At 45.4% G+C, this 13,247-nt stretch overlaps 2 protein-coding genes across 2 annotated transcripts; both read right to left on the reverse strand.

The window, feature by feature from the left end:
* Nucleotides 1-4,392: 4,392 nt before the first annotated feature.
* On the reverse strand, nucleotides 4,393-5,980 carry H6S33_004106 (uncharacterized protein; the record flags this gene model as incomplete). The annotated part of the gene is made up of 7 exons (XM_044835476.1): nucleotides 4,393-4,562; nucleotides 4,622-4,970; nucleotides 5,022-5,189; nucleotides 5,258-5,309; nucleotides 5,368-5,647; nucleotides 5,704-5,789; nucleotides 5,853-5,980. 7 exons carry the CDS (start codon nucleotides 5,978-5,980, stop codon nucleotides 4,393-4,395), a joined length of 1,233 nt encoding a protein of 410 aa, XP_044691640.1.
* A 4,515-nt stretch (nucleotides 5,981-10,495) lies between these two features.
* On the reverse strand, nucleotides 10,496-11,329 carry H6S33_004107 (uncharacterized protein; the record flags this gene model as incomplete). The annotated part of the gene is made up of 1 exon (XM_044835477.1): nucleotides 10,496-11,329. One exon carries the CDS (start codon nucleotides 11,327-11,329, stop codon nucleotides 10,496-10,498), a length of 834 nt encoding a protein of 277 aa, XP_044691641.1.
* Nucleotides 11,330-13,247: the final 1,918 nt, after the last annotated feature.

Consider the following 13,247-nt stretch of genomic DNA (forward strand, 5'->3'; position numbering starts at 1 on the left):
GTAAGAAGGTATCTCTTAGTACTCGTCCTTACGCGACCAGCCTCAACATTCTCATTAATGCGATAGGGGTTGCAGAACGAGTGATACTGTATGAGTCCTGCGGAATAACCCTGCCTATCAGCTCTATCTCGTATTCCAAGATTCAATGTGCGATATGCAAGGTCCAGTACCGATACTCCCCGACAGGGTATGTACCTACATGGATTGTTTATTCATAAGCTTTATGGAACCCTTTCTTGCTGTCTAAAACACGCGTGCCTAGGCGACTGCAAACATATCTAGCCGAGAATTGTATCCAGATCTCTCCATGAAGAAAAGACTTCTGCTAGCTGATAAATAAGTAGCCAATTCCAGAACTCTCAACATGTGTGCAGGGTAAAATCTTTCGGTTTGGAAGCCGGAAAGACATACCGAAAGAGTGGTATTAACTGTGTATTTATTACGGGCATCACCGCATACGTGATTTATAAGGTAGTAGATATATTCTCGCCTATGGTGATTTATTTAGTCTTCAAGTGTTCTGGCCCACGGAGTGGTCTAGCTGATGTCATCTCGGACTAGATTCCAAAATTCAAGTATTTGGAATACCTTATTTATGGTAAAGGATTCTCTAGTGGGATCTTTCGGTAGTACATGGTTACTTTGTGCCATGAAAAACAAGATCCCATGCGCGATTGGCTGCAAGGTTAAGGAGCTTCGAGGTGGAAGTAGTAAGCATAATCGATTTCCGAAAGAAAGTTTGCATTGCATGCAACGATCTAGTTTAATCCGCCCTATGGGTGGAGAAATGCAGTGGCCCTGTACCTGCATGAAGCTCGCCTCCCACTACTGATTTGGTATAATATGCGTAGGCTGGCCATGGTGCTCGATTTATGAAACCTGTGACCGGTGTGCAGTCCCCTTGGCACAATCTCGTTCTGCACGCGGAAATGGGGAGGTACTATATTAAAGGTATTGTATCCATAGTAACGGTGACTTGGTAACTAGAGGCTGAGTCAATTATGAAGGATCGACGGATTTGAGAGATCCCTAACTACTAACACGGCGTAATTACGGCTAAATTCTTATGAAAGCTCACTCGGCCTATTCGTTTTAGCTGAAGCAACTTTCGTATCTCTGGGCTAGTTAGACAGACTTAAGATTGTCATATATAACTTATGAGGGTAGGAGAGGGAGAGGGAGAGGGAGACATGTATCTACTCTGTGTACATGTGTATATATATCCAACTGTTAACCAGCGCTTCCTAAACATCGGTTACGTATAAGGGAGCGAATGATCTCGGTAAATCAGTCCCTGTCATGTTGAAGTATCTGGGATTCTTCTCTTCTTTTTATCTTGTTTTATGAATTGGAGCCGTGACATGATCAAGAGTTACTCACCCAATTAAACAGATGATGATGATTGGTATAATACATCCACGTAGAAACCCATAAGTAGTCACGACAATCAATTTCCAGATGAACATTTTCCTATCGTCTTTGTTGAGCTATGGAAAGAGGTCCAGAATTGTGTCTTCGCATATTTGAATCATCCCTCCGACCCATTGTGAGATGATTCAGATTGAGTACGTTTTGAGAGACGCTTCATATCTAAAAAGCGATGGGCTTGAGCTTGGAGATGACGAATGAATAAATGAGGTTGACAAAGTTTGAAGATGAACTGGGTTTTATGAGGTTCTGAAAAGTTTATTCCCTTTGATAGGCTTACGTTATAATGGAGCTAGGGCTTTTGATAGCTTACATACATGTGTGTATCTTTTTAGTTCCATTGGCCCAGAGATATGTACGTGTACTTTTCCGTTTCCATCATGAGCTCATCGCCGCGCGTCGCCCCCCTTCCGGATCCATTCATGGCTTTTCACTTTAAAGTGGCCATTGATTTCAAATAAAAGAACTCTTAATTCAAAGAGAGTATAAACGATGTTGGTACGTCCATAGTCTACGCTCCATGAGGCCATTGAGGAACGGGACAGAGGGTCCGGCGTTAGCTGGTTGCAAATGCGTTATGTCTGATGATCTGATTGAGGCTGACTACATGTACTTATATATACCATATTGGACGCCGTAGGTGATAAAATACGTTCTACTAGTAGTGACCCACCTCGCGGCCGCGAGTTGCACCTTGGATTATGGGTATCAAGTGTTCAATAATTGAGAAAGGCTTTCAATGGGCCTTCGGCCCCCTTCCACCTCCCCTTCTACCTCTCTACAATTATGGGGACCTTCGGTCCCGTTCATTCGTGTGTATGTTTTTGATGTGTCGTGCTTACTTAACCCACCCCTGTCTCTGTCGACTAATCAAATGCTTGAGAGTTTAGAAAAGTCGAGTTTCAATACATATTAGATCGCCTCGTGCGAATATAGCTGATCTGCAGTCCGTCTCACACGTAGCGTGAGTTCACGCAGCAGGTGCTGATCAGCTGACCGATCATCGGACATTGAGTTCTGTTTAAGCTTGCCATTAACACAGTCTTATTCCTTCGCTCAGGTAAATACATGTACAGCCACTCTGCAAAAGTGTTCGTGATTCCGATTTCGGAGTGAGACATTTCTCTATGTGTAACCATGGCGGACCATTAAAACCCCCCAAGCGAAAACTTTCCCAGTGATCAATGGAGCCCGGAATCAATTAAGAATAAGATCAATGACCTATCTTCTATTATATATAGTCACGAACTATATTATATATTTTTTGTTGTTTTGAATCTCTACATTAATAACATCAACGTCACGAGTGCGCCACACTGCGCACTGACATTAAAACCAAATCACGAACACTTTTGCTGAGTGGCTGTACCCTCTCATCACTTGATTGATGATTGACGATTGGTAATTCATTAATTGTTTGCAGCACGGGGGCTATGTCAAATCCTCTCATCACTCGATAGGCCATGGATTCATAAGAGGCGGGAAATATGTATAGTTTAGTTGTAGAAGAAGCCTTATAGAACAAATATTTGTATGGGAAAATGTGATATATGTAATTCTCGCCGTTAGCGACGCGCCATTGTCTGAGAATACCGAATTAACTCCCCATCTGCTAGAAATACCTTAAAAAGGATATATGACTACCGTAATCAGGCAGTATGCTGATGAATCCCGCCGGAAATTCATTCTAGTTATTATCCTGACTTGACCGGCCAATTGTTCTTCCAATCAAAGGTAGAAAAAGTAAGTGTGTAGTATTCCATGAGCTCGGTGACATTTTCGATCTAGCTATAGTAAATAACATAGGCCTCTTGTCAATGCCTGCGGGATAGGTGGTGTTTTTAACTTTCAAATACTTGGGTAATGTGCTGTGGTGGGGTCTCAAGTCTTGCAATTTGAGTAAGTTTTCAAGATCACTCGACCCACACATTCTGTCCAAGCCCTACCCAAATAATAAATCATGAACTAATGCACTGGGAGTACTACTAAGTAAGCAGCTCATGATCAAAAAAACCAATTCAATTGATAAAATGAAATCATCAAGACTCACTCATTAAGATATTTGAGCAATCGGGAGTACGTCTCGCGAAGCGAATTCGTGATTTGCTAATTACCTTGTAGGGTCACCCCAATGAATGTCTTTGCGACTATTTCTGAGCTTCTACAGAGCTTAAGCTGATGAAAAGAATACATTACCCTCTCCTGGGCTGATCCTCCCTGAGTTTCATATTAATGAATTAAACAAAAAAAATCCCTGAGTTTCATATAGTCTTTTTAGTATCTTCTAGGATCGAGTGATATCTCATGAACGAATCTAGCAAAACATCTGCCCTACCCCTACATAGCCGCACGATTTTTTACTACTACTAACCTTATTTGGGTGTCGATCTAGCAAAAGGTACCTGTGTGGCAACGCAACGAGGCCTCACCAGTTCGCTACCGCGCTGTACAGCCTCTAACTGATGGGACAATTCTGGGCCCTCACCAAGGTTCTCTGAGCTTTAGATTTGGAGTTTATCCATTGTATGGTTCTTCAGAATAAGGATCTGGCTGTGCGGACTGTTTTGCTAGATCGACACTCATTTTTTGATTGAGGCCTAATTAATTACATTTATATTCGTATTATGTGTGACATGCCAAAATAATGTTTTTTTTTTGCTGAGTTGCAGCCGCGTTGCAGGTGAGAAATGCTTTGATTGTCTGCTAAAGTGAAGTATATATGTGCTTATGAAACAAAATTAAAGCAGTGCTACATCCTAAGCGATTCCTTATTAAACGAAAGTATTACTATGCATCCCTATGCAATGCCTTATATGCGAAAAACCCTCATAAAACCCATCAAATCGTCCTCCCCTTCCCTGATTTCCCCTTACTCATGTTTTCGCCTATCATACACATTTCATCCATTCCCGTACCAATATTCATACAAACCGATCCGATTCCCTCTCCACTCGAATAACCTCACTAAATTGGTCCACGAAAGATCCTGCCACTGACAACGCCAAAGACCATTGCAATAGCAACAATAGCCCATGAGACAATAACAACCAAATCCAGCACCTCCGCACCCACAGCCAGAATCTTAGGGTATCCCAGGAGCCTTGCAAGATGTGTACTTGCCAACGCGAATCCAACTATACACTTATCAGCACCCCACCATAATAACCAAGACCACACCGGGGAAGAAACTCACCATTCGGGAAGATCAGTGCAAACATCTGTAACTGTTGAACACCAATATCCATCTCTCCTAAAGCTACAATATTGCCCAGCACGGAGACACAAAAGAACCAAGCAGCCAATCCCCAGAACATCAATGCCATCACCATACCGATATAGTACAGTGCTACGCCGCCGACAACTTCAAAGGTTTCACCCGGAGTAGAGGGATTTGCTGGGAAGTGCTTGAGTGATTGCTCGGCCATGAGGGCGAAAGATAGAGCTGTGAAGGCGGGAGGACCGACGGAAACGAACATTGATGGGCGGTTTGCGATGGAGGGGAGGGCATTGCGGTAGAGGCTGTCGACAAATCCAGCGAGATACTAGGGACATGATTAGCTCATTGATGAATAGCATGGACCCGAGAAACCTACGATAAGGCCGAGGAGCGCGCCCATTCCCTGAACCGCAGTTGCAGTGTAGAGGATTGGCATTGCGAGATGGTGGCCGCTGATAGGATCGATATGGGAGACGACTGTTGAGGCCGCATATCCGACGAGAGTAAGGGGGAGAATCTGTTGAATAGCCATTGGGGAGTAATCCTGAAGATGTCATGTTAGTAAAACATTGCTGGTTTTCAGGAAGAATTGGACCATACCCATACATATACTCTTGCAGCCGGAGCCTCGTCATCAATACGAGCCACCCTCGTTCGCGAAAACCTGTTTATTCTATCAATGGCCGTGGTAACGAGTGATATCGGGTGAGTAAAATACTCACTGCACTAACGGAGTGGCAACGCCAAATAACACAGCGACCCCAACAAAAATCCAGTAAAACGCCCTCAACGCCATTCCATGAGTGGTATGCATTTTTTCACTGTATGTAGCTCCATCGATGATCAGAATTCCCATGGCTGCGGCAAACGTCGATACAAAGAGGCCTTCTGATTGATGCGTTATGCTCGCTGGTAGAACACGAGGATTTAGTGCGAATCGGGTTAGGTGGATTAGTAGTAACAGTAGGAACCCAATCAGGGATGCCATATAAACGATGCCGCCTAGTTTGTTAAGATTAGTAGTGTTTTCATAACCCGAATGGGGTAGCATCTCGTACCAACAATCCAAAGCGGTTTGACCGCGTAGGGTAGATTGAAAATTATTAACGCCACACCACCAGATGACATGATTGTTGTGTACCATCTATCAATATCGTGATCAGCAAATTGTGAATCTCTTTCGAATACCATTGGCAACAAAACTCACGCCCATGTCATTTTGTTCTCTAAAATATCTCTCCACCCATGTGGCCCTTCATCCCGCCCGCGATTGTTACTCGGCAAAAGAGGCGAGTCCTCTCGCTGCGCTCCATTGAGGTGTCGTGGTAGAGACATGATGGCGTTCGTAGAAAATATGAATTATTAGGATTTTCCAAAAGTGCCAAAGGTAGGAATCCGAATCCAAGAGAGAACTCGCACTTGTCCACGGATACTTTGGAGTTTTATTCCTCCACCCTCTCGAGCTGGGTGGTGGATGACGACACAACATTGCTCGCCGAGGGCTTTCGTCTTGATTTCGTCATGGTGATATCCACACCAATGGGCGAGAATCTCGATTTCCGCTGGTAGCCGGCTAAGCTGGGTTAGGATGCCGGTGCTGAGAATAATAGCATTGTGGATGCATAATCGGTTATTTGAGGAAAAGAGACGAGTAATCATTGGTTTATTACATAATATTAAGGTAATAATTCGTCCAGTTTGGGAACCCGCGTTGGGGAAGTGCTTGGCCCCAGGATGCCGATAATACGGCTACGAGTATATCTAATCACAGATAAGCCGTCGCACCTCGTTATCCCGGTGCCAAGGACAACTTACAAACAGCATGGCATCAGAAGTCAGAATTACCTTCAACTACAAGCTCCAAAGCGGTGACCCCAAGGTCACGGCTAGCAGATTAACCTCATTTGACACCTGCGGAGAAGTTGTAGCGTTAACGCCCGAAACAGGGGGACGCGTCTAGCGCTTCAAACTTCTAAAGATATCTCTTTTTTATTTTATTTTTCCTTTTTCACAACAACCGTTACAGCGATTCACAGGCATTTGGCGAATACACCCATTTGACGAACAGGGGTCACGGCCAATAAGAATCAGGATATCTTAGTCAAACTCGCAGTTTGACTGGTTGCTGGCTGGTTGCTACATACAAATTCGCCAAATGGGTGTATTCGCCAAATGCCTGTGAATCGCTGTCCTGTAACGGTTATCGCAATCTCAATTCCATGTGCGATGTTGGTACATACATACGCGCGAGCGATCGTACATAGTTCGAATCACGACAGCCCTTAACCTAATGCATAAGGAAGGGATGATCGCACGCAGAGAGTAAATTTCACCTAAAATAGGTCGTTAGGCATAGTTGCAAAAAGTTAATATAATTTTCATGCATTGTAGGCACGCAGATGGACAGATGTGATATCTGATATGGATTTAGGGGATGCACTGGGGGACAACCGGCTCTTTTGACTTTACCCTGGTCTGGTGGAAGATTCAGAGTGATATCAAATTCCTAAACCATAATCACCGTTTCTGGATCGATTAAGCTCATGAAGAAACAGATAATTCTGGCAAAGCATTAGATACTTCACGAATATACGTGCAAAAAAAAGTTCAACAAAACCTGTCCCTACTACTATTACCCCTTCCCAAAGCGGCATCACCCGGCTCGTATAAATCGGTACCTCAATATATAAAACCCCCACATACCCATGGCCATCCCCCGCATCGCACGCGCTCACAGACCAAAATTACGCAGTAGCGGCGTCTCTCCAAAAACAATCAAGAGGTTGGCCAAAGAGGGGTAATATAGTGTTATTTTCTTAAGAACAATATGTATGATCCTAGGAACTCTAACAATATGAGTGTCATGATCAATCATAGGACAGTATCTTGCATGATAGCGACGTCTCAGGCATCCCAGCGCGATTGGAGATATCGTGGAATGTGACCATCTTGCTTAGTGACAAGTGAGACTTTTTGATCTGTCACGAGCTCAATAATGAGTTCTCACATCCATCGAAACCGGGAGAAAATTTGGGACAAGGGTTGGGTCTTATCGTGTGTAGAAAACTGATAATAGGTACAGTCTCTCACGTAGTGACCGCGGATCCTGTCTGGTGGTTATGTTTACAGTAATTTAGCCTTGGCGGTCCAAAGTTAACTCTGCTATTGGCCTCAAATCCCTGGCCGCCATCAGACAGGATCCGCCTCCATCCCGTGAGTGAGTGTAAATATGCAGCGGCTGTGCTAAGGCCACCGTTGATATATCTCAGCTCAGCTCTGGTAAACAATGCCTAACAATTATGTATGTGGATCGTTTACCCCACTCCCTACCTCGTGACAGACATCGAAGACTCGAATCAGCTCAAGAACTTAACCACAAAAAAGGTTTCAACCCACGATACTAAGACCTAGAACCTATGTCCCATCTCCATATCCGTAGTACTGCGGATATACACTCCCCAAACCGTATCGGCCCGCCATGCCATGTCGTCCATCTCCTCCCCAGTACATATTCACCCCCGCACATCCCGTCCATCCCGCAGCACACACATATGCACCTCCTCCTCACTTCGATGGAAAACAACTCATGTCCCGGATATCCAGCCAATCAGCCTATTGTAAAATAAACACCCATCGCATTCAGGAATAACCGAAGCCCGTGGTGGGCCGACTCTAGATTCTCTCATGGCGGGGCTGGTATGGAAGGGCTAGGGCTGGCGCCATAGTTATTCCTCAGAATGTGAGATAAGAGGGTTTGCAGAGTCTACCGGGGTCTGGCTTGAGATTCTGGCGATTAAGTAAAGTCCGTGCCATTGGCGAATGAGTGCTTAACCTGGTCCATGATCAGTAACGAGTAAATTTGTAGAGAGCCTAATCAGATCAGCATAAACAACTAATAACTACTCGCTGTAGGAAAACAAAGATGATACGTGGCAATCGACATAGTTGTTCCTTGAACCCTCTTCTAGCTACTACCTTAGTCTACCTGGCCTTAATGCGCTATCAATGTAGTAAATACATGTAGTAAAAGCGCTGCAACCCTAAACCTCTTCACCTTCACATAAGATCGTTAATCCTGGCTCTGTGACTTCATATGTCTCCAGTCTAACGCTCAATGATGATCTCCGTATGATCCGTGATATGCTTGCCAGATTGGTATCTCTACAACTCGAAGTTTACCGCCGTGAAATATTCATCTGCCGAATATTATTTTCAACCCAGTCCCGAAGCACGGCTTTTGTAAGAGCGGAACTTGAGGTTCCGAGTAAAACAGCAGATGAAATGGGGCTATCCTTGTTCCTTTGGAGTAGAGAAATGATAGCTTGTAATATAGAGTAGTTATCTCTCAATTATTTCCCCAAACGCATCGGCGATCATGCTGGAATTTAGGTAGACGTTTTGGTGAACAATCACATGCCATCGTGAATTATTCCTATTTGCAGCTTTCGTAATTGTGTTGGCTCTTCATGAGATGCGCTATTCATTCAATCCATTCAATCGATCTATCTATCTGCCTCGGAGTCAACATCGCAAAACGGAAATGATCAATCACAGGAAAAACCCACTCCAGCCTCCTTCCTCCTACACTCCCACCTTCAATTCCACCTCAGATGTTCAATCCGCCCTCAATAATCTCTATAGATCTAGTATAAAAATACACCATTCACACGTTAACCCGGTATCTCCTGTTTCAAGCAAAGAGATCTGATCCCTCGGCCTCGGCTCCTGGAGATCATCCAGTCAGCAAGCCTCGGGATTATATTATAATTAGATGAATAGATATATTGTATCAGTATAGCAGCCGTTTAATCCCCGGCCCGTTGGACGAATTGATTGATCTGCATCTCGCTGGCGGTAATGTGATTCGCAATCGGCTCTGATTGAAGGAAGATTACCTAGATTTGAGGATCTGGTTCAAGACTTTTAATCCAGTCTGTGCAAATCGAACCCTATCACCGTTAAAACCATACTATCATTACCGCGCACACTGCAACCTCCCGCCGGGCCAGTTGCAACTGTCAATCAGTCAGTGTCTGTTCCTGCCTTCGTTCCCTATCCCTAGCCTATTTTTACTCGTCGCTGAAACTCGAGATATAATTAGCCGCCCCCTGCAGGCCGATGCATTCACTCAACTCAGTGCACTACTGGAGGCGCCCGACCTCCATCCCTTGTTGCATATTAGTTAGTGTTCATAGTCTAAGGATTTTCATAAGTCACATGTGCACAGAATGATAGCGGAAAAGGCCATTTTGTTCATGGATAAAAAAACTCATTTCTTTTTTTTCAGATTGGTTTTTGTCTCTCGTTACAAATCCCTTTCATATCCCCAAAACCCACTCGTAAAGATCCATAAAGAAAAAAAAGTTACCGGTCACTAGTGTTCGCGACGCACTAGTGAACCGATAGAAGAAAAAGCTAGCTAGCCAAAAAAGAGAAGAGGATGAAGAAGAAAGAGGAAAAAGAGAAACAGGATTTTTCGGACCACACAAAAGAAAATCGTAAAAAAAATCGCCTCTGTCGCCGCCGCCGTGGCCGGAAAATTGACACAATCGCACTGAGAGAGATGATGGAGGAGGAGGGAATCCGAACCGAAAACCCCCACAAAAAAATTAGACACGCAGGACCGCTGACATGATGCCCTATCGTAGCCAACGGTCCCACTATTAATAAAAAACATCCAGAATCGCCAGTATCCCAAAAACATATAAAAAACCCGCTATGCTGATCATATCAAATGACTTTTGTCGCTACCGTAAAGAGAGTCATTACTAATAAATAGTAGTAATAGTAGTGGTGGTGCTTTAATAAAAGCGATTAAGTAAGGAATGGAACGGATGGACCACTAGGGCTCTACATCCTCAGTCTCTGCTCGAGTTCGTATGCCAATTGTCCGCCATGACCTGCCTTTGATGGGTGGTAGCTCGCGCGCTTTGAGACGCGGATCTGCCTGCGCTCGTACTCTTCTTCATCCTCGGACGAGCAGTATTCAGAGCATGAGTCATCCTCAAAGTACGAGTGGCCATGGCTTTCGGTGAATGGGCAGTCGCAATCGTCAATGGGGGTGATTGGTGAATCCTCGTCGGAGAAGACGGTCGAGTTTGAGCGAGATGAGTATGCGGATGAGATTGGCGAGTCTCCGCATGTGGTGGCGGCGCTGGTCATGACACTTACTGGGCGGATATTGGTGTCGAGGGTAAGCTTGTGCATAGCGAGGGGGTTTCGGGGTACTGGCTGGATGATGTGGGACGCTGGGCGATATCTTGGTGGGGACTGTTGCCTGCGGCGCTCAGACTGGGCGGGTGAAGAGCCGCGGGAAGATATCGAAGAGCTTGGGGAGGGGAAGCGGGAGGAGCTGCGGGAGGAGGAGGTCGAAGAAGTCGGGCTGGCTTCACGAGGTGACCCGACGCCGGTCTCGAGAATATTGAGCGTGATGCCGCGGGTAGGCTCCTTGCAGGTGGGTTGGTTGGGGTCGTGGGACTCGAAGTATCCATCAAGGACATAGTAGTACCAGAACCTGGAGGGGGTAGCAGGGAATTTTAGGGTGATCTTCCAGAAACCGGGGCCAGCGGCGGTATCCTGGGCCATGGACATCTTCTTCTCGTACTTATCCCATGAGCCGAGCAAGTGGCAGGACTCAATGTGGGCGGGAGTGCGGAGCTTGAAGGTGGTTGATTGGAAAGACATGGCTGAGTAATTGATTATATTTGGTTATTGGGGTAGGTAGTTGTAAATAGGGTAATAGGGCAAATTGGGGTAAGTTGGGCAAAAAAAAAATATTAATTAAAGAAGAGAATGATGACTATCAAAGTCGAAAAATTTATTATATAAAAAAGTAGTGTAAGGGGGGAGACTCGACTATCAAAGTACGAGATCTTGGTGGGAAGGGATGAGGAGGGGGAAGGAGGATGGTGATGAGGATGGAAGATAAAGACTGGATTTGGAGGGGGATGTGGATGGTATTTATCACCATCTAGTGGATTTGTATGTGTGAGTGGCCAATGTGTGAAAATGCGAATATCCGTAGGGTGTGTCTGCGTACCTGTCTTACCCAATCCCAGCTGCAAGTGGTGTGTGTGGACCGTGAGGAACAGCATGAGCTATGCAACACAAACACCGGATCTGTCAGTCAATCACATCACAAAAAGACAAAAAGGGATCAGCACCTCCAAAAATAAAAATAAAATGCCCTCAACCATACAAATGGCGGCTACATGGGGTGCCTGTCCAGTCGTTGGGAAACAACCAGGGCCGAATTTGATCGTTCATGTGGGACAGAACATGGTGTGCCCAGGTCTAGAGTATCGTTTGGAACGCATGAGCCAGGGGCTGGACCATTCACCAGGCATGCATGGCGCCTCGCTTCCTGTAGGCTGTTGGTTTTTTTTTTTTCCTTTCCCTAGCTTCCCCCTTCCTCTTTCCCTTTTCTCTCTTGTGCTTTAACGAACCCGATTTAGAGTTAGCGAGTCATCGCTTCCCTTCATCCCTCATCGTTTTATGGCCGATATGGTAGGGTTCCCGCACACGCAAGGCGCAGCTATTCTTGTCTCTCCCCCTGCCCTTCCCCTTGTCCTGTGGTTGGTTCATGGTGTGGTGCGTAATTATGCGTGGGGTCGATTTGCATATCCTTGGCCCTGTTTGTCCCCCCACCGGTTATTTGTGGGTGACGATGGTGAATTTGAGGAAGATCGCGAGTGAGACAGCCGAGTATCCGGATGATGAACCGAGTGATTGATTGAGGATTGCTTTGACGTCGACTGGATCTTCATGACGCTGCTGCTGAAGGAGTAGGTTCTGCGGATGATCGCCTGTGATACTCAGCTGAATTGAAGGCCAGCTGAAATAAGCTGTGGCGGAGAAATAACGAGATATGTGTTAGATGCCTAGAAGCATAAAATTAATTAATGAATTAGATCCAACAAGGAGAAGGCCTCCCCATGCCGAGCAGAAGCTTAATGAAGCTTAATTGTTGCCCCTATCTAGACCTCAAAGGCCAGAGTAATGTTCCTTAGAAAGCCTTGTTGGTTGTGCTGTAAGTAACCATCCAAGCGAGCTGTCGTTGGAGTTGTGGCCGTAGGGTTTCCACCTGCAGCACAACAGCCCTACTAACGTCTTCAACACAGCTCACCAACCACAGACCTTCCCCCACAGCCCTCTCCATCACCATCATCATCGACTCCCCCACATACCACAGACTCCCCATTGGCACGTCCCCGCAGTTCTCAAACACCCCTTAAAAGCTTAAATTCCTCCCAAACCACGGTTGACACAACACCCCGCGTTCCGAGGCAAAGTGAAGCGGATGTTTCATCCTAACAGCTCCCCCCTTGTAGAAGATCATACAGCTCCGTTTTTCTTTTCTGGGGAGACGGGGCTATATCAGAGTTGTAGTATATAGGGGGGAGTATTCCTCTACCTCCTCTTTCTCCTCCTACGTATGTACGTCTCTGATCTATGAGGATGAGAGTAGTGATAATCAATAAGCATGAGCTAAGTATTCAAGAATAAGGACAGGACTATCCCCATGGATGACAGCGGAGAGAAACGATTTAGTACGACAGGGTCAACAATTATTACTCTAGGAACCGATATCGTCATCTTCCTA

This window comes from Morchella sextelata, assembly GCF_020137385.1.
Source record: "Morchella sextelata strain SCLS chromosome Unknown scls_16, whole genome shotgun sequence".
NCBI classification, from domain to species: domain Eukaryota; kingdom Fungi; phylum Ascomycota; class Pezizomycetes; order Pezizales; family Morchellaceae; genus Morchella; species Morchella sextelata.